This window comes from Orcinus orca, chromosome 15, assembly GCF_937001465.1.
Source record: "Orcinus orca chromosome 15, mOrcOrc1.1, whole genome shotgun sequence".
In the NCBI taxonomy this organism is placed as follows: Eukaryota; Metazoa; Chordata; class Mammalia; order Artiodactyla; family Delphinidae; genus Orcinus; species Orcinus orca.
In genome coordinates, this window is record NC_064573.1 from 77,961,469 (window position 1) to 77,986,650 (window position 25,182).

General features: G+C 48.4%; 1 protein-coding gene across 1 annotated transcript in view; it reads right to left on the bottom strand.

Annotated features, from left to right (window-relative positions):
- Nucleotides 1–1,597: 1,597 nt before the first annotated feature.
- Nucleotides 1,598–25,182, bottom strand: part of KSR2 (kinase suppressor of ras 2) — a 402,167-nt gene continuing 378,582 nt past the window's right edge. Inside the window, exons 15-19 of the mRNA XM_049698216.1 lie at nucleotides 15,515–15,611; nucleotides 14,364–14,497; nucleotides 9,559–9,690; nucleotides 2,971–3,100; nucleotides 1,598–1,735 (exon numbers count right to left, since the gene is read on the bottom strand). Coding sequence (XP_049554173.1) covers nucleotides 1,598–1,735; nucleotides 2,971–3,100; nucleotides 9,559–9,690; nucleotides 14,364–14,497; nucleotides 15,515–15,611 — 631 coding nt within the window. The remainder of the gene's footprint in view (nucleotides 1,736–2,970; nucleotides 3,101–9,558; nucleotides 9,691–14,363; nucleotides 14,498–15,514; nucleotides 15,612–25,182) is intronic.

Genomic DNA, 25,182 nt, shown 5'->3' on the forward strand with positions numbered 1-25,182 from the left:
ACTATTCACAATAGCCAAAAGGTGCAAACAAACCAAGCCTCCATCAACAGATTAATGAACAAACAAAACGTGGTATAGACTTACAACGGAATATCACTCAGCCGTAAAAAGGAACGATGGTCTAATAACATATGCTACACCGTGGATGAAGCTTGAAAACATGCTGAGTAAAAGAAGCCAAACACAAAAGGATAAATATTGTACGCGGCCACTTACAGGGAGCATGTAGAACAGGTAAATTCATACAGACAGAACGTGGATGAAAGATTAGGGGTTAGGGAGAGGAGGGATTAACCATTATTTCCTTTCTCCTGAGTCTCTGAAATTCAGTGTAGATTTTATACTCAAAGCACATCTCAATCTAGACTCACCCCCTTCAAGTGTTCAATAGCCCCATGTGGTATGTGGCTGTTTTGGGACAACACAGGTCCAAAGGGTGGTCCATGGACCAGCAGTGTTGGCGTCACCTTGGAAATGCAAGATCTTGGGCCCCACCCCAGACGTACAGAATGAGAATCCGCATTTTAACAAAGTCCCTAGGTGATATGAACGCATATTAAATTTTGAGATGCACCGCTCTGGAACGCAGCCTTGCCCCAGCCTTGCCTCCAGCTCACCACGTGTTAAGCCACACTGGGATTCTAGAAATGCCAGGTCCTCTGATGGAGCCGTGGAGGGGCAAACCCAAGATCCCAGAGGCGAGTTTCGAGTTAGCGGCTCTCCTCCTGGGAACGTGCCAGCTGCAGCTGAGACCTCTTGGTTGGTCCCCTGTGCAAATTACAAAGCCCTAGACAGGACCCAGATCCTGGGCCTACCGTAGCCAAGCCCTCCCCCAATCCACTGCCGACCCAGGTGGTTTCTGAAAGGACGACAGCAGCAGAGTGACCATCTCAAAGCCGATGAGTGTGAGTGAGGAGTCTAGAGGGGCTGATGTTGTGGGGAGAGCAAACTCTAGACTAGGGAGTTGGGACCTGACCTGTGTCCCCAGCTTTGTCACCAACACCCCATGCAGATGTGGGTGAGTTGCTGAATGTCTCTGGGCCACGGTTTCTCCATGTGTAGAAGAAGGAGGCTGGATAAATCTGGAATGGCCAGGAAAGGCATCCATGCACTGATTCTAAATAACTGCTGATGAGTACCACTGAGTGATGGCAGATGCACTGTGATAGATTAGTCATGTCTGCCGTGGGTACAGGAATAGGACACAGACACCTTGCCCGTCTATAGTCCGTGAAATAGGTACACCCCAGGACTTTTCTACTTTGATGAATAGCTGACAGGTAGGGCTTGGTGGGTTCAGGGTACCACCTCATTGTGTGATGCTCAGACTTACTGGGGCATCAACCTTCATCAGGAGGAAACAGGCAATGAGGCAGCCATGGTAACCGCGGGGATCCAGGCCCTGTACGGCAGCCTCTAGGACCCAAATTGCAGAGGAGATTCCCCTGAACAGAAACACGGTGGGGAAGGGTAGTACGCTGGGGAGGGAGGTGGGTACACAGAAAGGAGACGGTTGGCAGAGGAGCTGGGGAGGGGAGCAAAAAGGTGACAAAGGCCAGAGGACAGGGCAGTGGGGAGAGATGCTAAGGGGGAACACTTACTCTGCAGACTTCCAGAAATGTCCAGGGTGAGACAGGCGGCGGTTTCGCTTTGGCAGTCTCTCCAGCATGTCCATAAGCTTGGTAAAGGTAGGTCTCTCTTCTTGTTCAAAGGCCCAGCAGAAGAGAAGAATGTCCTAAAAGAAACCAAGATGGTGATTTAACGTAACTAGTACCTTCTTGATTACTCCTTGACATCTCATTGGATTTGTCTGTTTGTCTACCCATTTGTTGCACTGCCAGATTCCTCCATCACCCATCCATCCATCCACCCACCCATCCATCTATCCACCCACCCATCCATCTATCTATTCATCTCAGTCCATGTATTTATCCTTCATCTACCATCCAGCCATGCATCACTCATCCATTGCAACATCCGTCCTTTTACTCATCCACTTTCTGAGCCTATATAGCAAACTAGGTAAATCCTATTAGAGAAGGTCTGGGATACATTGAAATCAATAATGCTCCCCAAGGAGTTTCTTGGCATTTTTCTCAAAAAGGAGGGAGAAAAGGGAATCCTGAAGCTTCTATCCACATCCTAATATTATAAGCGCCCTTAAAGTCACAGACAGGAAAATTACTCTTAGTAATTGCCTCACTTGAGAAAGGAAATCTAGAGACAGGTAATCCTTAAAAACATACCGGATAATTATGCCTTCCCTGACACATCTAGCTTCTGATCAAAACAGGATTCTTCCTGATGTGTTTTAGAGGATGATTACTAATTTATACTCAGGCTTCTCTGTTTCCACATGTCTTGTTCTGAGTTGGATAATGCCTTAAAAATTTTATGGAGATCCAAATAAAATTAGAATCATTAATACCAGTGATATCTTTTTTTTTTTTTTTTTTCGATATGCGGGCCTCTCACTGTTGTGGCCTCTCCCGTTGCGGAGCACAGGCTCCGGACACGCAGGCTCAGTGGCCATGGCTCACAGGCCCAGCTGCTCTGCGGCATGTGGGATCCTCCCGGACTGGGGCACGAACCTGTGTCCCCTACATCGGCAGGTGGACTCTCAACCACTGCGCCACCAGGGAAGCCCCTACCAGTGGTATCTTAATGTATGTCTTTAAAAAATAACAGAAAAAGAGGGATTCACTGGTTCTACTAGGCTCAGCAATCCCTTGCTGGGAAAAACCTGGCCAAGTGTTACTGTGCCCTGATAGTAGGAACCTGAATTGCAGGCACAGTTCAAAAGCTTTGCCTTCTAAGCTCCACATGATCACCTGACGAGTCTGTGCGCAGGCTTTCTGTCACCCTCCAGGAAAGCGTTTGCAACCTTATTAACATGCAGGAAAAAGAAGGCCCAGAATTGTGTCTGCTTCTCCCCTCATCCCCCAGACCTGGCACTATCCCGGGACTTACCGAGATTTCTTTTCCCATGCCAATCTGGCTGAGGTTGGGTTTCATGCCTGTGCCCATTTGCCAGATTATTGCCTCTGCTGGTTGGGTCTTGAAAGGCCACTCTCTGGCATGGAGTTCATACCAGATTGTCCTGTTGGCAGACATTGTTAAAGGGTGTGATACATCCCTCGCAACTCTGTGTCCCCTTACCAACACGCGCCCACCCAGTCAGCCTGCTGGCTAAACACTCTGGCCCCCTAGTTTCTGCCTCACAGGGCTGGTGTTCTGCTACCTAAGATGTACATAAAGCTTTGTCAATGTCTTAGAAGTCATGCTTATCCCAGGATATCTTCTCTGGTGCCTGAATTAAAATGAATCAAAAGCTAGAACCTGAACAGTCTAATATAATGCGGCTAGGATCTCTGACCCCATGCCTGTAATTTTAGGAAACTATTGTAAGGGGAATATAAGGGATACAGACAAAAACTCAATGACAAGGATCTTCTGTACACCATTATATAGAACACTGAAAAAAGTAGCAATAACACAATTGTTCAATAACAAGAATTGACACTCCCTAACACCATACACAAAAAAAACTCAAAATGGATTAAAGACCTAAATGTAAGGCCAGACACTATCAAACTCTTAGAGGAAAACATAGGCAGAACACTCTGACATAAATCACAGCAAGATCCTTTTTGACCCACCTGCTAGAGAAATGGAAATAAAAACAAAAATTAACAAATGGGACCTAATGAAACTTAAAAGCTTTTGTACAACAAAGGAAACCATAAACAAGACAAAAAGGCAACCCTCAGAATGGGAGAAAATATTTGCAAATGAAGCAGCTGACAAAGGATTAATCTCCAAAATATACAAGCAGCTCACGCAGCTCAATAACTAAAAAACAAACAACCCAATCCTAAAATGGGCAGAAGACCTAAATAGACATTTCTCCAAAGAAGACATACAGACTGCCAACAAACACATGAAAGAATGTTCAACATCACTAATCATTAGAGAAATGCAAATCAAAACTACAATGAGGTATCATCTCACACCAGTCAGAATGGCCATCATCAAAAAATCTACAAACAATAACTGCTGGAGAGAGTGTGGAGAAAAGGGAATCCTCCTGCACTGTTGGTGGGAATGCAAATTGATACAGCCACTATGGAGAACAGTATGGAGGTTCCTTAAAAAACTAAAAATAGAACTACCATACGACCCAGCAATCCTCCTACTGGGCATATACCCTGAGAAAACCGTAATTCAAAAAGATACATGTACCACAATGTTCACTGCAGCACTATTTACAATAGCCAGGACATGGAAGCAACCTAAGTGTCCATCGACAGATGAATGGATAAAGAAGATGTGGCACATCTACACAATGAAATATTACTCAGCCATAAAAAGGAATGAAAGTGAGTTACTTGTAGTGAGGTGGATGGACCTAGAGTCTGTCATACAGAGTGAAGTAAGTCAGAAAGAGAAAAACAAATACCGTATGCTAACACATATATATGGAATCTAGAAAAATTGTACTGATGAACCTAGTGGAGGGCAGGAATAAAGACGCTGATGTAGAGAACGGACTTGAGGTCATGGGGGGAGGGGCAGGCTGGGACGCAGTGAGGGAGCAGTATCTACATATACACACTACCAAATGTAAAACAGCAATGGGAAGCTGCTGCACAGCACAGGGAGATCAGCTCGGTGCTTTGTGACCACCTAGGGGGGTGGGATAGGGAGAGTGGGAGGAAGGCTCAAGCGGGAGGGGATATGGGGATATATGTACACATAAAGCTGATTCACTTTGTTGTACGGCAGAAACTAACATCACATTGTAAAGCAATTAGACTCCAATAAAGATTAAAAAAATAACTGGTTACATGTATTATAGTAAATCCATAAACTAAAATATTTATTATTATTATTATATTTCAAAGAAATTTTGCTGACATAAAAAATGCTCAAAATATAATTTTAAGTGAAAAAAGTAGGACACAAAACTGTATATAAGGTATGTTATGCTTTTTAAATACCACTATATATGTATGGACAGGAGAATAAGAGCAACACAGCAAAACGTTAACAAGGGCTCCCTCTCACTGATAGAAAGGACAGAATTTTTTTCTATTATATTTGTGTGTTCTAAGAAGGAAACTTCCTTTGAAATAGTGGAAAGAAAAAAAAAAACAATCTGAGGGTCAGACTGCCTTGGGTTCAAGTCCTGATTCTATTCTATGCTAGTAATATGTCACTGGGTAGGTTGCTTCCCTTCTGAATCCAGGTTTCCCTACTTGCCAAATGAGAATGATGACAAAACTGCAGTGGAAGAATGTTTATCTGGGAGGCTGAATGCCAGAACAACTCGATGCCGGAATTATTCTAGAGAGATCGACTATGTTATCGTCTGTTTCATAAATCACGACGTTGTAATGATGGAAGAAACGACTGCCTGCTGCAGTAAGCGGCACGTGGGGACGGATGGGGAGATGGGCTGGGCAGTGCCTAAGTGATGCTGGGAGGTGTGGGCAGCAGTGAGGACTATGGTGCATGTGTCGGGGTGTTCAGAGGATGCTGGGGTGTCACTGAGCTGTACGGTGGGGATAGGTCTCAACTCACTGAGAAGATTTCCCAACTCAGGGACTAACTGAAACCATCCTAAGAAATGATCTTTCTTCTAACCTAAGATAATTTATGTAAATTTGCTTTAAAGAACACGAAGCACTCAGTTACCCTTTTTACTGATAGAGGACTGTATCAAACCAGCTATTTCTAGGGTTCCGCCTCTCAGCATCTTCTCATCCCTCTGGGGCGAGGAGGGGTGGTGATGCTCAGGTGTTGGGATGTTGAGTTAGGTGGTCAGGAAGTTCTCAAGTTACGTGCGGGATGATTCTAGTTCTTTTCATCATAAACAATAACACTTACTGAGTTTTCACTCTGCGCTAGACACTAATCTTAGCCTTTTGTATTTACTATGATTATGGGGGAGGTGTATTAGCATGGCTTTTACTCTGATGTTCTGCTATCTGGGGCCTTGCTGACCCTGGCGGGACTGCCCCTCCCAGGGCTAGCCAATTCCTAGAGATAGTAAAGGACTGACCTGTAAGTGTGCTTTTCATATGCAAACTAAACAATCCAAAGTCCTCCACCATCCCTCCATCTCCTCTATCAGGCTCAGGGCCAATATTCCCCTTCCCTACTCAGGACAGCCCCCATACCCCAGAGCCCACTGAAATTAGTTAAGCTAGCCAATGCTAAGCCTGTTTACCCTGCCTCGCCCCTTCCTTCCCGAGAAAACCACAATAACGGCTCTTGCCCACATTTTCTTCCTGCTCCCTCTGCCTCCTGACTGACCCTGGTGTTTCCCCGTGTGGCCCTGCGTCGTATGATGTGCCCTCTCCTTCTGGGGACTGTGAATAACAAACTATCCAGTGGTAGTTGTTTCCTGATCTATTGGCCTCATCAAACCCGAATAATAATAAAACCCACATTTTAAACAAGAAGTGCTATTATCAGCTCCATTTTACAGCTGGGGAAACTGAGGCTCACAAAGGTTACATACCTTACCCAGGGTCATACAGCAAAATAAGAGGTATAGCCAGAGTTGAAGCCATCTGACTACAGAATTACACCACTGGCCATTATGCTATACTGAGAAACCTACACTCCATCCCATTTGAGGGTCCTTTGTAATTGGGGCAGTGAACTATTTGGGAGGGCAACCCTCTAGTGGATGGTTGGGGCCTAGTGAAGGAGGCACACACAGAGTGTAGGCACCACTCATGGGAAGGGGGGAAGGGAGCCTATCAGGAGCTTGGCCTTGTGCTGTGTGCCTTACAGGTGTTTTCTCATTCAATCCTTAGAACATCTCAATGGGCTTTATTATCTTTGATTTATGGCTGAGGGAAGTAGGGCTTTGAGTAGTGAAATGACTCTCAAGCCTGGGGGCTCTGTGGTTTAAAGCTCCAACCCTGGGGTCAGGATGTCCCAAGTTTGACTCCCAGCTCCACTGCTAATTACCATAAGGCAAGTCACTAAGCCACTCGGAACCTCAGTTTCCTCATCTGTCAATTGGGAATAATGGTACCTGCTTCAAAGTGTGCTTCTGAAGATGCCATGAGACAGCACCCATCACAAACTTAACACGGTGCTCAATACACTTTTAAAGCCCATTTTTGTTCGAAGTCATGCCCCAGCATGATGTTCCCAGGCAACAAGATGCAGCTAATTGGCAGGAAACCGGGAGCACCAGGCCCCTCGGAACTCAGCAGTGTCAGGAATAAAAGCCTCATTAAAACTTCCTTTCAAACCTAACTTTCAAGAGAAACTCGCTTGAAGGGGAAAAAAATTGCTAAAGATTAAAACTCCAGTGGAAAACCAATTACTTACTTTGGTACATTTTGTTAATTACATTCTTTTTTTCTTTTGCTAAACTGATAGTAAAATATACCAACTTAATTATTGCAATTTGGTTTCAGATAACAATATCTAACTAGATAAAGATTTGGGCATAAACTAATCAGGGCAAGTGACAGCCTCTTAAGGGGCCCAAGTGACAGATGGCGAGGATCCTGATGTGGCCGCAAACACTGCCCCCACCCCGATTTATAGAGAGCACGCAGCAGGGGTGCTTTTCCGGGGAAGATATTCTCTGTAACATCTCTTGGTGGCGCTAAATCTAACTGCACACATCTGCAAGCCTCCAACTTTCCCAAACAGCTTTCCCAGCTTATCTCTGCCAGTCCATGTAACCGCCCCCACGGTCGGTCGAGGTAAGGTGAGGATTAGCATGGCCATCTGAGGGACAGGCGCGCGGAAGCCTTCCTGCTGTACCTTCTCAGAGTGTCTGGATCTGCATCTCAGGGCTGTGCCCTGGACCCTCTCTCCGTCCTCTGTACTTTCAAAGACACCTCATCCCCTCCCACGGCTGCAGTCACTCTCTTTGCCGCCAAGTCCTGAACTCTTCTTTCCCAAACTTAAAATGTGTAGCTTCAGCCGCCTTCTGGTTGCTTCCCTCGGCTGTCTCCAAGGTAGCTCACACTCACTGTGTCCAAATCTGCTCTCTCTGCCTTTCTGGCATGGCCCGTCCCTGCCCCACCTCCAGGGTCTCTACTTTGGTGAATGACACTACTCTCTGCCAAGTTGCTTCAGGCAGATATCTGGCATCACCCACATTTAAACCAACAATCAAGCCCTAACACTTCCACCCGCAAAATGCTGCTTCTTATGTCCAATCCCAGCTTTCACACCCACTGGCACTGATTCAGCAGAGAATCTCAGCATCTCCCCCCTGGGTTGGTCAAATGGCCCCAATCTTGTCCTTCTCCTTTCCGTTTTCAACACAGTAGTGATTGTTCTAAAGCTCAGAGTGTGATTATGTGCTCAATACACTTTTAAAAGTCACTCTTCTGCTCAGTAACCATCAGTGGCTCCCTACTGCCCTGAAGATGAAAACCCCTTAACTCAGCCTCTAGGTCCCTGCAGAATGCCTTCTTTCCTCTCTAGTCCCTCATCTCACCACCCCAGGCTCATTTTTTCCTGATTCTCCATCCATCAGCTTCGTCTTCTTCCCTCCACTCCTGCTCCCCACATATTCCTCCATTGTGGGCAATTTGTTCTTTTTCACCCTTGTTGCTTTTCATGTGCTCCTTCTATCTGGAACACTTCACCTTACCCTCACCTGGACTACTTACACTCAATCTTTAACACAGGCTCAGGAGTCACCTCCTCCAGGAAGCTCTCTCTGATCTCCCAGGTTGGATTTAGTTCCTCCTTTCTTCCCACAGTCCTGTGTTTATCCCCAGCATAGCACTTATCACAGAATTTTGTAAAAAACCTGTTTCCTTGTCTGTCTTCCACCAGACAAGAGAGAATAGGGACCTATGGTAGTTTTAAAATGTCCACAAATTGTTTGATATTCCTTCCTGTAAAAAGTAGAGCTTAATTCCCCTCCCCGTGATTTGCTGACTTGCTTCTAACAAACAGAATACGGTAGAAGTGACGATGTACAATTTCTGCGACTAGGTCATAAAGGCAATGCAGCTTCTTGCCGCCGTGTTGTGAGGTCCCTCAAGCAGCCTTTGGAAAGGTCTGTGTGGTGAGGAACTGAGGCCTCCTGCCAACAGCCATGTGAGCAGGCCACCTTGGAAATGGATCCTCAGCCTGTCAAACCTTCAGATGAGACCGCAGCCCTGGGTAACATCTTGACTGCAGCCTAATGCAAGATCCTGAGCCAGTTCAGAACCACGCCCAAACTCCTGGCCACAGAAACTTGAGATAATAAAGGTCGTTTTAAGCCACTAAGTTTTTGACAATTTGTTAAGAACAGGCACCCAGTAAATAGCTATTGCACGAATGAATGAATGAATCAGGTAACTTGCCATGGTCACACAACCAGTTAGAAACCAGGCATGAAGGTTTGCTAGGGTCTCTCTACTACAGCCCACTCAGATCCCCCCTAACTCACCCAGAAATCCAGCCACCTCTTCCTCCGCAGACAGATGCCCTGTCCCTTCCAGAAGCACTAAGGGAATGTTTTGGGAAGTGCCCCTCTGCCCAGGCTGGGGCTCTCAAAAGCCAGGGTGGGCCACCTACCCAAGCGCAAAGACGTCCGAGTGTTTGGAGAAGGGGAGTTTGTCTTCCTCTGTGTCGGGAGACAGCTGGCGGATGATCTCCGGGGCCAAGTGGCACAGCCAGCCGCTCTGGATACGCAGCTTGTCATCACGCCTGGAGAAGCAAAGCACAGAGTGAGCCCCGTTTCACAGCCCAGGGAGGACCAGTCCTCCATCACGGACCCCAAGTCCCTGGACCATCTCTGCTGGCTTTCTTGTGTTCCTCCCCCATCTCTAGCCCCCCATCAAGCACTGCCTGACCTTGTACTTGAGGCCAAGACTCAGTGGGAGGTGCAGGAAAGGCTGATCTGGAGAGAGACACCCAACACCCAAACAGTCATCGTGTCCCTTCGCCTCTGAGGCACCCCCTTCTCCATCTTCATTTAACAAATACAGCCGATTCTTGTTATTCGTGGCGCTTACGTTCTATAAAGTCTCAGCAAACACTGAATTAGTGAAAACTGAGTTTTTGCTCCTGGAGGAAATGTATATATACACACGCATGCACACATCTCAAAAAGATTATAATCTTAAATCCTAAAAACAATTCATCCTAGTCTATTTTATTTTACACAAGAGAAAACGAGGCTCAGAAGTATTACGTGATTTGCCCTGAGGCTGCCCCACTACCAGGGGGCAGAATTGCAAAACCCATCCAACTGGCCCCAGAGCTGGAGCTTCTTGCCCCGCACTGCACCATCCCATCTCCATCCTCTGGTCATCGCTGATGAGAGCTGAAACAAAACTGCACAGCAGCCTCTCCTTGGACCTCAGCTGGGAACATGTGCATCAGTTGACTCAAGTTTTTCACCACCCTGTACATGTCCACGAATGACTGTGAATGTGCCGTGAGTATTGATTTGGGGGTTACAAATAAATTTTAGCGAGTAGGTGAATTTGCAGATATGGAATCCGCGAATAATGAGGACCGACTGTATTTATGAGCACCCACTATGCCTAGGCTCTGTTCTCTGCACTGGGACCACAGCAGTGAACAAGACTGACAAAGTCCCTGCCCTCCTGGAGCTTGTGCTTTGGTAGGGGAAAGTGATGACAAATGAATTATCTAAATAGGAAAGATTAAAATAGGAGAATGTGTCAAAGATAAAAGGGAGCTTACTCTAGGTAAAATGTGAGCTAAGATTTTCAGATTTTCATGACATAAAGGAACCAGCCACGCGAGCAAGGAGAAGCATATGCCAGGCAGGAGATCATGACATAAAGGATCCAGCCATACAAACAAGGAGAAGCGTATTCCTAAGATTTTCATGACATAAAGGATCCAGCCATGCGAGCAAGGAGAAGCGTATGCCAGGCAGGAGATCATGACATAAAGGATCCAGCCATGCGAGCAAAGAGAAGCGTATGCCAGGCAGAAGATCATGACATTAAGGATCCAGCCATACAAACAAGGAGAAGCGTATGCCAGGCAGAAGGTCATGACATAAAGGATCCAGCCATGCGAACAAGGAGAATAGTATTCCAGGCAGGAGATCATGACATAAAGGATCCAGCCATGCGAACAAGGAGAAGCATATTCCAGGCAGGAGAGAAGTTAGGACAAAGGCCCAAGGCAGGCCCTCTTTGGGGCGTTCTAGAAACCCAAAGAACATCAGTGTAGTGGGGACATATCATGCTACCCCACTGGCATGATCAGACCCTGAGGGGTCGGGTGGAGTGGAACGCTGCTGCCAAAAGGGCAAACGTCCCTGTTCCCATCTCATCCAACAGCCCCTTCCGCCTCCTCCTGACTCACCGGGGCAGTGGAGGTTTGGAATTATAGGGCTGGGCCAGGAAGGAGGGTGCTGGCCACTCACTAACCATCATCCTGGGGCGGACGTGAGCACGTGCCTAGAGGGGGCTGGAAGCCAGGCCTGGCACAGACACCCTGGGGTGTCCTGTTCCCATGGTGATGGACCCACCGGTGACCAACCCAAATCATCTTCATTATGGTTATTATTATGATCAATAACAGCCTGTGGGCAACTGTCATGATACCACTGGCATCTCATGTGACACCTTTTCTGGACGATGGCAGAACAGCTGTAGGCAAGGCAATGCCGGGGACGGGCTCAGGGGAAGCTCTGGCATCTGTATGGATGTTCAGGACGTGCTCACTTTACTGCTACCCCCACCCCTGCCCCAGGCTCGGCTGAGCTCCCCTTTCTGGGCACCCAGCTCTGTCAATGCCCCAAGGTCTAACTGAGGGAAGGGTAGGAAGGCAAGTAACTCCTGCTGAGTGCCTCCTGTATGTCAGGCTGTCCACCCAACTTAATTCTTATGTGCCCACAATCAGGTGGATATCACCCCTGTTCTATGGGTCAGGAAATAGCCTCAAAGAGCTTAAGTGACCCTCCCAAAGCCATGAAGGTAACAAGGGAAAGAACTAACATCCGTTTGATTGCAAGTCTTTAAAACTCCAGCGACTAAACTCCTAACCACAATTCTACACGAATTCTATAGCACACCATTTGGGAGCAAAGTTCTGAACTAAGCCCTATTTTCCCTCCAACAGGGAAAAAAGCACAGGAAGCCACCAATGGCTACTCCTGGGTAGCCAGACGCTGTGGATCTCTGGTTGGGAGAGATTGCTGAGGGCTCCCTGGCCTCTTGCAACACCAACTGGGTTTGCGTTGACAGCCAGGCTGGGGCACGGTGGGGGCGGGGGCGGTGTGCTGTCTGGGCGACAAGGCCAGAAGCCACCTTGCCCTTGACTTGCACTCCCTTCCTGGTTGACACTGGGCCTTCATGAATGAGCTGAAGGTCATTCCTTTTCCCTTTGCTTTCTTGTCTCCCTGTGGCTTCAGAAAACCATGAATCTAAAGGGAAAAAATCAGGAATTTCCCTGGTGGCACAGTGGTTAAGAATCCGCCTGCCAATGCAGGGGACACGGGTTCAAGCCCTGGTCCGGGAAGATCCCACATGCCGCGGAGCAGCTAAGCCCGCAAGCCACAACTACTGAACCCGCATGCCACAACTACTGAGCCCGCGTGCCACAACTACTGAAGCCCACACTCCTAGAGCCCGTGCTCCACAGCAAGAGAAGCCACCACAATGAGAAGCCTGTGCACTGCAAGAGTAAACCCCACTCGCCACAACTAGAGAAAGCCTGCATGCGGCAACAAAGACCCAACGCAGCCAAAAATAAATAAATAAATAAATTTTAATAAATAAATAAAGGGAAAAGATCAGAGGCCCTCTGGTTTTTGGGGGAGAAGCCACTGACAAGGAGAAAGCGTGTGGACCTGCCACCAGGAGGGAGGAATCTGATTTTTTTTTTTCTTAAGAGCCTTGAGCTAGGTTAAAGACAACGCCTGCTAAACCTCTTGTCTTGACACAAGTACTTGGGCTCATAGTGATGTCAACAACTGCTTCCTCTGTCGTTGGCCTGGGGCAATGGAAACAGGGAGGGAGCGATTCCCCAACCAGTAAACTGGAACCTAAGTGGGTTCTTGGCTTCTTGGGTTCTGACTTGATGACTCTCTCCATCTATCCACTGATCCGTTTGTTAATTTCCTGTCTACTTACTTTCTTATCTTAGGGACTAGATGTAGTTTTGGAGATGAATCTCTTTGGGTGGAGTAAACTCTAAAAAAAACCCTTAAGCTTCTGTTTGTTACTACAACACACAGGAACAGCTAGATCAGGCTCCACCGCATTTCAGAGGGTCTGACTGAGATTCAACGTATTACAGAGCATGAACAAAATTCACTTTGTTGGGGGGCTCCTGGGTGTACCTCAAAGGGATCAGGGATTCTCCAAAGCAGCTGAAATGGAAGTACAATGAGAGAAACCAGGGCTTGGGGGGTGCTGCCTTTCTGGAGAGACGTACCATTTGTTGAAAGAGGCATGATTAGAGAGAACATGCTGGGTTTAAAGTGTGTGTGTGTGTGTGTGTGTGTGTGTGTGTGTGTGTGTGTGTGTGTGTGTCACACACTCCAAGTTAAAAGTCACAAAGGGCAGACCTTCTGAATTGGGATCAGGCTGCTTTTCACATGGTCAACTCAAGGTAGCTTGCTCCAGGGTGAGTGGTGGCTGAGAGTTTATTACTTAACAATAGTTAATGACCCTCCTGGGTGATACTGAGGAGGTATATGCAAATTAATGCTAATTACAACAACTCCACAGAAGCCACTGGCTTGGCCAGAAAGTTCGTTCGGGTTTGCCCATAAGATGGTACAGAAAAGCCCGAACGAACTTTTTGGCCAACCCAGTATTCTTTGTAGTGATTGATGTGCTCCAGGCCTTGTGCTGGATGCTTGCTGTGTGTTGTCTTATTCTACCCTCGTAATGACCCTCTGAGGCAGGAATCATCACACCCACCATTTTTCTTGCAGGAAAGTGAAGGCACAGTTCATAAGTGGCAGAGTCAAGTTGGGCCCCGGGTGGGTCTGACTTTCAATCCCTTGCTCTTAACTACACTCCTGCTGTGCTAAACCAACGGGATTCATAAGAACACTTTGAGCAACGGTGCTTGGGGGAGCCCAGCTTCCATGTGAGTGCTTGGAGTAAGGAGAGTGTCTTCCAGTGAAACTCAAGGGCAAGGGCGTTGCAGGATTGAAGCATGCTTTGTGCCCATTCAAAGGCGCCATTTCCAAGACAGGCCCCATGGGATTCAGAGTGTGACCCGGGCATCCGCACTGCATCATGGGCTCAGCAGCCTAGCCGCGCAGCTAAGCGACCTCAGGTCCAGTATCACGTCTAGGTCACTGAAGCCATCTGGGCGACTTCTCATCCCCTGACCGTCATCTGTCAAGAACCCCTCTGGGACCTCCTACCACCTCTCACCTGCCAGCCTGCAGCACCCCGGAAATGCTGAAGAGCCCGAAGTCTGTGATCACCACTTTGCCGTTGTCATAGAAGACGTTCTTGGACTTGAGGTCCTTGTGCAGGATTCCCTTGGCGTGGAGGTAGCCCATGCCCTGCAAGAAACAAGGGTACAGGGAGCTGCCAGAGGACACCCACGCGCTCACGGCCAGCCTGGCTCAGGGTCACGATTCACACGCCCTGCCCTTCCACTGAAACCACACTGAACAGCTGCAGATCTGGGACCCAAATGCCAAGGTCTGCAGGTGGGGTGGAGAAGGCATGGCGAGTGGGAACAGGCAGGGTCCCCAAGACAGAAATCTGCCACCCCCCTCAGATCATAGCAAGACCATCTCCATCTAAGCTCTTCTGCTTCCTGAAGAAGAAACGAAGGAAGATCTCCTCAGAGGGAGAGGGGCGGGGACAAACCTGAAAAGAGGCCCCCAGAGTAAGGAATCCCATCGGCCATCTTCTCCACTTCCATTCTGCAAAATAACTCATCTGCAGGAGACTTGCTCCTTAGATCTACTTAACCCACACAACTGCAGAATTTCACTGTGCGCCTCAAGAGACATATCACAAGGCGATAATCAAGAACATGGAGAAGGGTCTATGGGAGGTCAAGCTTAAGGGTGAAACGTCGAGATTTCTCTTTTTGCCTTAATGAGCAGTCACATTTTTATTTCTTTTTGCAGCTCAGTCCTGACACTTCCGATGGGAAATAAAAACCCGAAGACGATGGACTAATGAGGCAGCCACCAGAAAACACAGGATGTTCCTGTTTGTTTTAATCCCAAACAACACCAATTTGATCCCAAACAACACCCAGCAGCTGTGGAGAGAGATGGCTTACAGTCATGGGAATTCAAGGCTTCAAGGCGTAAGGGAGTTTATCAATGAGAAGAGTCCCTCCCCCCGCCCTGGGTCTCTGCACACACCCAATTATCATGATGATGGGGCACCAGATGGAAACCAAACATTAGTAGACCATCCCTCATGCTTCCATCTGGCCTGGTATCGTGCAGGTCAAGTTTAATCTCTTTTAAGCCCAGACTGTTGATCTGAAGCCAGACCATGAGTCTCAGGAGGGGTCTTTCTGAGGTTCAGGGAGGAGGCCCCAGACCCTACGGTACCTTCACAATTTCTTGGGCAATCTGCCTCGTTTTGTTGACATCCAAGACGATCTTGGCATCCCTGACCACAGAATAGAGTGTCCGGCCCTTACAGAGGCTGGAAAGCAGAAGGACACAATTAATTGTGGGCAGTTATTGCGATAAGCGCCACACACAACGGTTATTAAAAGTGACACGTAGAGGGAATTCCCTAGCGGTCCAGTGCTTAGGACTCGGTGCTTTCACTGCCGGGACCTGCGTTCGATCCCTGGTTGGGGGAAAAAGATCCCGCAAGCCATGCGGCACACACACACAAAAGTGACACATAGAGAGTGGGTGTGTGTGGACGTGCCACTATTATGCCTGTGAGATACTAAGCCACCACGGCCTTGCACTGGACCTCAGTTCTGGTTCTGGGAGCAATTCGTTTGGTGTTCTTCAGAATCTTTATCAGCTACCCCCAGCATCCAAGGACACGTGCAGAGTCTAGCCTAGCCCAGAAGCAGGCTTTGCCATGTACCGTCTAACACAGGCTCTCACAGGTAAAAATCTGCTTGTAAACTGATAACTTCTGGGGTCCTCAGACAGCACTCAGATGGCACTCTGCCGGCCCCTCGGCCCAGCTGCTCTCACTTGCCAGGATCCACTGGTGTGTGGGGAAAGTGATAAAAGACCAGCGAAGCGGTCGCTGATGTGTACTAAGTACCATCAGTGAATAATGTATTCAAGCCTTTAGACAGGGGTGTGTAAACACCAGTAACACTCCCCCAAAGCAGATGCCTGTCTGGAGAGAGGGTTTTCAAACTATTTTCAGCCTCACTGAGCTCATTTCGAGGACCAGTGGTTCAAGATGAATGACAAGATGAAAAAGGACGTTATACAGTGACAGTAACACCTCATTTAATTGCCAGTGTGTTTACCCATCCTTTTCCTCTGCAATGAGCCTGAATCCTGGCGCACACAGACCAGGAACTCGATAAACAGTCCGCAAATGAATGAGTGAATGAATCAACGAGTGAATGAATGAGTTCTAGATTCACCATAGCATTCCCCAGCCCCTAGCATCACGTCTGCTTCATCACATCCAATACTGGCTGAAAGAAGAAGGAATGACATTAGGAAAGTTCATTTTCCATCTATGTCTAAATGATGGCATGAATTTTTCTTTTAATCAGTGACTTGATTGCTAAAATATTCTTGGCTTTGTATTCATTCGTTTAGTAGTTACCGAGCTCTGCTGTGGGCTTGAATTAGCTGAAATTGTGTGGTTATAGCCAGAACTCAGGTAGCAGAGGGATCTGTTTGAATCCCAGCTCTGCTCTTTACTTACCATGTGTCGTTGTGTCTCTGGATGGGTTACGTAACCTCTCTGGGCCTCGGATTCCTCATCTATCAAAGGGAACTAATGATACCCACCCACAGAGTTAGTATGAGGACTGAATGAGAGAAGGAGCAGGTGGGGAGTGGAGCACACTGGTTAGAACAGGGGCCCAGAGTCAGACTGTCTTAGAACTGTGGTTCGTCAGTCAGCGGCTGTGTGACCCTGGGCAGGAGAGCTAACCTCTCTGAGCCTCAGTTTCATTATCTGTAAAACGAGGCCGACAGTTTTTGCTTTACAAGGTTTCTTAGGAGAATCACACGGAATCAGGCGTGTCAAGGTGTAGGCAACTCTCCATGCCCAACACAGTAAGTATTCGTGAAACTCTGGCTGTTGTGAGAGGTGCTGAATGATCAATACAATGGTGACATACACATACTTGTGTGCAAGTTATTAATTAATTACGTACTTATACACACATCACATCCTTCTGTCCGTCTATCACCTATCCACGTATCCACTTACCCACCATGCCACCTATAATCATCCATGATCTTCAACTGAGATTCGTTTCTTCACCTGCTTGAGGTGAGATTCCCAGGATAGCTGACTCACAGGGAGTCTGATTCGCCCGCCTGTCCAGGGTTGCCCAGTAAGTCGGCGAGGGGCAGCCATGGTGACTCAGGGCTGTCCCCGCCTTGTTGTCTCAGGCACTGGGTTTGCTACTGCTGGAGGTGAGGTGGCGGGGGGCAGTGGGCTGCACAGCCAATTAGCCCACAGTGATATTTAAGTATTAGGATGGCGGAGACGGTGGGTGGATTCCCTCCCCTGGAGACTCTGTACTTGAATAGCCACCTACACTCATGACAGGCCAGAGCCCAGAAGAAATATGTCCCCACTGCAGACGGCCAAGCCAACAGGCTCCAAGCCTCCCAGACTCTCAGTGTAACTGCACAGAAATTGCAGCCTCCAAACGTCCATCCCTGTCTCCTTTCCCCTGCTCACATCCTCCTTTCCAGCCGCAGCTGCTGAAGTCTTTGCTTCTCTCACTACCTTGTGGCATCTGGAGCCCCTGCACACACACACACACACACGCACACACACACACACACGCACGCACGCACACACACGCACACTGGCTGGTAAGATATCAACTGGTACGACCACAGCTTGGCACTTTTACTTAAGTGAAATATACGAATAAACCATAACCAGCAAATCATCTCCTAAGTATGTATCCAGAAGGCATGCACACTCATGTTCACCTATAGACATGTACCAGAATGTACTAGAATATTCTAGAATGTTAATAGCAACCCATTCATAATAGCCCCAAACTGGAACCTACCCAAATGTTCACAGACAGAAAAATGGATAAATTATGGTATATCCGTATAACAAAATATATTCATACTGGACTGTTAATAAGCAAATTACTGCTAACCGCAAAAGACATGAAGTTCTAAACCTAATGTTGAGCAAAAGAAGCCACACACACACTCAATGACTCCATTTATATAAAGTGCAAAAGCAGACAAAACTGGCCCATGTGTTAGAAGTCAGCACAGCAGTGACCCTGGTGGGTGGGGAGGATGGAGAGGGGGTGGGGGAGCTGGGGGCAGGTGATGCTCTGCGTTTTGATTTGGGCGTTGGTTATATGGATGTGCATTTAGTGGAAATTAATCAGGCTGTGCTCTTAGGATCTGAACACTTTGGCAGGTACGTTATCCTTCCAAGAACAATTTACTTAAAAAAAAAATCAGCGAGGAAAGGATGAACAATTAATCCAACAGCGTTAAGCTTTAAAATCTAAGCCAATATTGACACCCCAGGTAACTATTTCTCAACGCTTCACACAGCCCCGAGGGGCAGCATCTACAGGGGAATGAGGGGCTCCAGGCCTGGCTGTGCCTGCTCAGGTGTTTATCGGAGGCTGAGCTGAAGGTGAGGGCTGAGCTCTAAACAGGGGCAGGCATTAGGCAGGTGTCCAGGGTGCCCAAGGCTCCAATTGTCCAGGCAAGTCAGTCCAACTATCCACGGCAACTGCTCCGAGCTCGGGATTTCTGTGGCTAACGCCAGTGCCCTAAAAGCTGCTTGTGCCTGGGTGGTGGGGAAGGGAAGCGAGGAGAGGATGAAGGTTTACTGAGCACATGTGGGACCTTTCTCACATCCAGGCATCCTTCCCAGCATCCCTGCAGGGTCCACGTTATCACCCACCTCTTACAGGTGAGAATGTGGAGACCCAGAGGGGTGGAGGACCTGCTCACGGGCACACGGCCATGGTGCCAGCCTGTTCCTCATCTCTCGTCTCATCCATGGTGTGGGTACCCTGTTATTAGACATGATTTGGGGGCCATGAAAGAGACACACAGCCGAGGGAACCCAAATCCCAACTCTACCATTTACTGCTTGTCGGGTGACCTCGGGAAGTGACTTCAACCTCAGCTTCCTCATCTGTAAAATGGGGACAACAGAAACAATACCAGCTCACGTGGACTGAGCCCTTTCTATGTGCCTGACACCAGCCTAAGCACAAAAGCCGCAGGAGGTGGGTGCTCGCGAGGTATTTCATTGATTCCAATGTGCATTTCCTCACATTGTAACTAACATCTCTGAAATCAGAATGTGTTTTGCATTCATTAACAGGTCACAGTTTCACGGGCATGGCCCTTCTTTCTTCGTAGTACATAAAAGAAACGGCGCATATTCTAATGGACGGCATCTTTGATTTAATCAAGTTCGGGATCAGTCCCATTCCTACAGATGAGGGAACTGAGGCTCAGAGAGGTTGAGTAGAGCTGATGTGAACCCAGGCAGGCTGGCTCTAGAGTTCAGGCTCTTAACCCCCATCTTTTGTTTCTTAACAATTTTCTCAGACTCCAGCACATCACAGGCCCCCAGTGAATGGTAGCTACAACATCACTACTAACATCACCTATGGCAATGAAGATTAATGAGGTCCGCAGGCCTCAGTAGCAGAGTCAGTCTGGACGTCAAGAGAAGGTGTTTCAGGGGTTTAAGGATACATTTAGTACCTCTCTAGCTTCTGGGGCAGTAGGCCCAAGCACTAGTGTACACACAGTATCGCCCTCTGCAACAAAGATCATGTTTTTCCAAGAAGAGGAGCAAAACTGGGGATTTTCCACCTTATCTGCAGGTCAACATCTCTTCCGACCGTGGCCCCAGGCACCTCAAATAATGCTGTTTTTGACCCCATATCTCAGGTGACACAGTAAACCCATGGCCCAGATGGCAAGGCAAATGAAAGACGTTTGATGTAAACCAGCCTAAAAGAGGCTTGTCAGAAACAATGAGATAAAACCATCTAGAGGTTTCTCTCCAGGGGCCTCTGTCCAAACTGGCTCATTCTGCCAAAACAGCGGCTGGGAGAGAAACCTGGATGACGTGGCGGCCGCTTCCTTTCTCTCCCGCGAACTCCTCAGCATCAAGGCCGGGGACCCAGGCCAGCGTGAATGGAATGGGAGCTGGGGGCCACCCCCTCTGAAGACCGACAGACCGGCTCTCAGCCCAGCTCTGCCCCCTGAGAGCCCACACGGCCTTGGGGACTAACTGTGCCTCCTCTGTGTCCATATCTGTAACTGTGGGTGTGGTCAACTCCATAACGGTCCCCCAAAGATATCCACACCCCAATCCACAGAAACAGTAAACATTTACACGGCAAAAAGGACTCTGCAGCTGTGATTAGATTAAGGTTCTAGAGGTGGGGAGATTACCCTGGATGACCAGGGTGGGCCCAACATGGCATCACAAAAGGGAGGCGAGAGTCACAGGAAGGTGGCGAGTGAACCGAGAGGCAGAAGAGGCAGAGGGAGATCTGGGAAGGGAAGAGGCAGCTGAGGGATGTTATGTGAGAAAGAACCACCCGGTCTTTGCTGGCTGTGCAGACAGAGGAAGGGGCTGCGGGCCAAGGAAGGCAGGCAGCCTGTGGAAGCTGGAAGAGGCAAGGGGCGGATTCTCCCTAGAGCCCCAAGAGTGGAAGGCAGCTCTTCGAGGCCTTGATTTTAACCCTGTGAGACCCATTTTGGACTTCGGACCTCCAGAGCTGAAAGATAGATTTTTGTTGTTCCAAGCCACTGAGTTTGTGGTAATCTGTTACTGCAGCAGTCAGGAGCTAAAGCGGGGCATTAAGTACTGTCGCAGAGTGGGGCATGAGGGTGAAATGGGGTCACAGAAGTACAGTGCTTGGCCCAGCACCTGGCCAGAACAGGTGCTCCCTGAACATGGATCATATCATGGTTAATAATATTCTAATATTATTATTTCTAGTAATATTCTAATACTATTTCTAATAATAATGTTCTCCTGCCTGGATGACCACACTGCCCCTCATGGCTGCTCCAGCTTCCCCAATCCATTTTCCAGCCAGCACTCCGAGCGGTGGCTTCAAAACGCAAAGCTGACCAAGTCACGCCCCAGTGCCCTCTGGATAGAGGCCCAACTCCTCCAGCGCCCAAAGGCCCTGCACAGTCTGGGCCCTGCAGACAGCTCCACCCCTTCACTCACAGAGCTCCAGCCACACCAGCCTACCTCAGGGCCTTTGCTCGGGTCGTCTCCTCAGCCAGCAACGCTCTCCCCATCTGTCCTCACAGGCCTCCCCAGCTAGGTCCCTATTCCCGTCAGACCCCGTGGCACTGTGCACTCCATCCTTGCAGCCCTTGTCATGGCTGTCATTGTACACGTGTCAGCTGGAGTCTTTGAGTAGAGGCTGTCTCTCCCTCCAGACGGTACACACCACGAAGGCAGGGCCTAACCTATCTGGTTGCTGCTGTACTCCCAACACACACAAGCTTCTGAAGGAACGAATGGATGCAATGCTACAGCTGCTACCCACGGCCAGGCCTCCTCTTCCAGGATTCCAGGGAGTGACAGTCCCATCAGAGCATCATGTATCACATCCAGCCAAAGAAAAACAATTTCTCAGGGGCCTGTGTTTTCACCATTCTTGGCTTATTTGTTCGTGTGCTTTTTGGGGAGTTCTAAGGGTAACAATTGGCCTATTTGAGAAGGAGGGGGTGTTAGGCTTTCAGGCAGGCTTGGTCTTACATTTCAATGTCCCTAGTCAGGGCATGTAGGGTCTCCTCTGCCACACCTGCTCTACTTCCTGCATTGACACCATCTGCCTGGACCTCCTAGGTATTTAAGCACTGGAGCAATGGTTGACAAACTTGAGTGTGCATCAGAATCCCCTGGAAGGGCTTGTTAAAACAAAGATGGCTGTTCCCACCCCAGGAGATTCCGATTCTGGGAGTCTGAGGTGAGCCCTGAGAAAGTGCTTTTCTAGTAAGTTCCCAGGCAATGCTGATGTGGGTAGTCTGGGGACCCCACTTGGAGAACTGTCGTTCAAGCCAATCTTATTTTACTGAGACCCAGAGATCATGAAGTTCACAATCACTGTCCCTTTAGTGAGTGCCACGCAGGCCTGGTGGTGTTCTAGGTGTAGGAGATACAGAATGCAAGACAGGCCCATCTTCACATGGGGCTGATCGGCCAGAGGAGAAGTCAGGTGATAAGCAAGCAGGTAAGCAGATCGACGAGATGTTCAGAGAGGCACAAGTGCTATGAAGAGAATAAACAGATTTATCGGACAAAGTGTGGTGGGGCTGGGGGCCTCTTCAGTTAGGAGGCTCAGGGAAAGTTGCTCCAGAGAGGTAGCCGTGCTGCGAGAAAAGGAAGAAGGAAGCCAGCTGTGTGAAAATCTGGGGGAAAAGCGTTCCAGGCTAAGGGATCAGCCAGTGCAAAGGCCCTGGGGCAGAACCAACGCAGCATGCTTGATTGCACAGCCAAGGCCATGTGGCTGGGCTCTAGAGAGCATCTCCCAGTGGCTGCCCTCCCCAGGTGTTGATCCGCCGAATCAAAGAAACAGGTGGGTGGAAACAGTCTCAGCTCTGCCTGATTTTAGGTCCCAAGGCAGCTGGCTTCAAAGTCAGCTGTTATTTTAAAAATACTCGGTTCTGTCAGAAGGGATTTACAACCCCTTGGCGGCTTCTCCTCCTCACTCACTTCTCAGCAGCCCCAACCCCACAAAACTCGAAACCCACTGAATTCCCTTCCACTCTTTGCCCCTCCCTGGAGCACATAAATCACATGCCAAGTGAGTGACAAGTTGCTGCTCCCTCCAGTTCCAGAGGCAGGCGATCTCTAACTTCCAAGCCCTTTGTGAATCTAACACCGAGGATATGAAACCTTGGGACTCTGGGGCTTTATAATAAAAAAAAATGCCAGGTTAGCTTCCTATAAAAATGGGAACTGCCAGAAAGCAAGTGAGAAATGCCAGCTGTTTGCCACCTGCTTAACCTGCCGTACGTCCAGGAAATGAAGAGTTATAGAGTTCCATTAAATAAGGCGTTGGCCAGGGAAGGCTCGTGTCCCAGCCAGACAAGAAAGGTGGCCCTCCAGGCATCAGAATATGCAAAGCAGGAGCTAGCAGCACTTGACAGAAGGGCTTCAGGTTTTTTTGTTTTTTGTTTTTTTCCAAATGCATCCCTGCAACGCTTGGAGAAGCGGGAGGGAAAAGGAAGCTTACAGTCTCGATCTCACTGGATTCTTCTGATTTTGCTAAATCCAGAGAGGCCAAGCGTTGAATGCTCTGGGAACTTCAAGGACTGAGATGGGGGTTCTGCCCATTTTAGGGGGTACCCCTGGCCCTGACTGGGACATTCTGCCCTCCCTGGTCTGTGCTTTATAAGAGAAGGAGCGTTTCAAGGGCACAGGCAGCCCGCCAGGGAGGTGTAGGCTCCAGCTCACTGCAAGAACTGGCTGCTTCCTCTGCCTCTCATCACGCTCTGTGGTCCAGCCACCATCCAAGACCCGCTCTTCTTGACCTTGTCCTTGACCTTGTCCAGAGGCATTCCAGGACATGCTCCTCCCAAACTCCACAGCATCTCTTCTCAGCGTCTCCTAAGGGGCAGACTGTGCGTCTCGCTCAGAATCCCTCACACTGCAACCATTCCAAAACTACCTTAAGAGTTTTGCCAGATCCGCCAACTCATTATTTACCACTTGCTAATAGTTTTCTCTAGATGCACTGCCTCTGAAAAATAAGTGTATTTTAGAAAGAAACTTTTATTGTTACCTTCTATCATTACCAGAAGGAAAGCCAGAATTTCTAGCCCCATATAAATGTTAAAATACATACAACGAAAACAAACCCACTAAAAAACAATATTAAATCCTTGCTTGGCATCATGGTCTGACAAATGGTCAGAGCTTAAGGCCTCTTCTTTTTGTTAAAAAAAAAAAAAGTTTAGCAAGTAAGGGTGAGGAAGGTGTTAAATACTAGCACTGAATGAAGAGTTTCTCATCTCACCAGAAGGATGGAGAGAGAATTGAAGAGGAAAATCATGCCCCCCACTCTGTGATTTGATGTTATTTGGGGCCAGTGGTACCTGTCCCACCTTCTGGGAGATCCAGACTCATTAATCTCCAGGCCTGCAAACCCTCCCCTCCTGCCAATTATGTATTAACAGGGACTACAGGTCAGATATGTTCAGGGACAAGACAAAAGGGCCATTTCCTTGGCGATGGAGCTGACATTCTCGTTGGGGAGACAGACTGTAAGCAAACAGAATAACTGCAGTTTATAACGAGGGCCATGGAGAAATGCACATGGGATCGGGCACACAGTGAGAGGATGGAGGTGGGTCCTCCATGAACAGGTAGTCAGGGTTGGCATCTCAGGAGGGGACAGGAGGGACTCCCTTCCCAACACATCCTGTTGTTTCAGGGCAAAGACTCTGGACTGATTTCTGGCCACGTCTAACCAAATGCCCCTTATCTAATCTCTCCAAGAAGGGCAGGCATCGTCTTGTTTAAGATGATGCCCATCTCCCAGAGGCCTCCCAGGGGACCCAGACAGAGCCAAGAGGTTCCCAAGCATCATCACATTGAATAAGTGGGTCTGGTTATTCCCATTGTACAGATGAGGAAACCAAGGCAATAAGTCAGCCTGGACAGGAGCATACACTTCAGAATCAGAATCACCGGAACTAAAATGCTATCCCTTCCTGGCTGTGCAGTCTCGGGCAAGTTACCTGAAATCTTTGGAACTCATAGTGCTTTGTGAACTGTGAGGTGGGGTGATTCGGGCAGAGGGGTTGTTTATACGTGTGAGTATGTGTGTGATCTCTATGTGCAGGTTTCATACCTGCTACTTAGCACTGCCTGGAGTTGATGGCGCTCTCTCCACAAGATGCTGAACTGAGACCTTTTCACACCAGCCTTCCCAGGAGGGGAGGCTCTATGCTACAAATGAAAAAATGCACATGCAGGAAGGTTAAGTAACCTACCCAGGTCCCCACAGCCAGTAGGTGACAGGGTCAGGACTTGAGTCCAGGTCTCGAATCACCTTTCC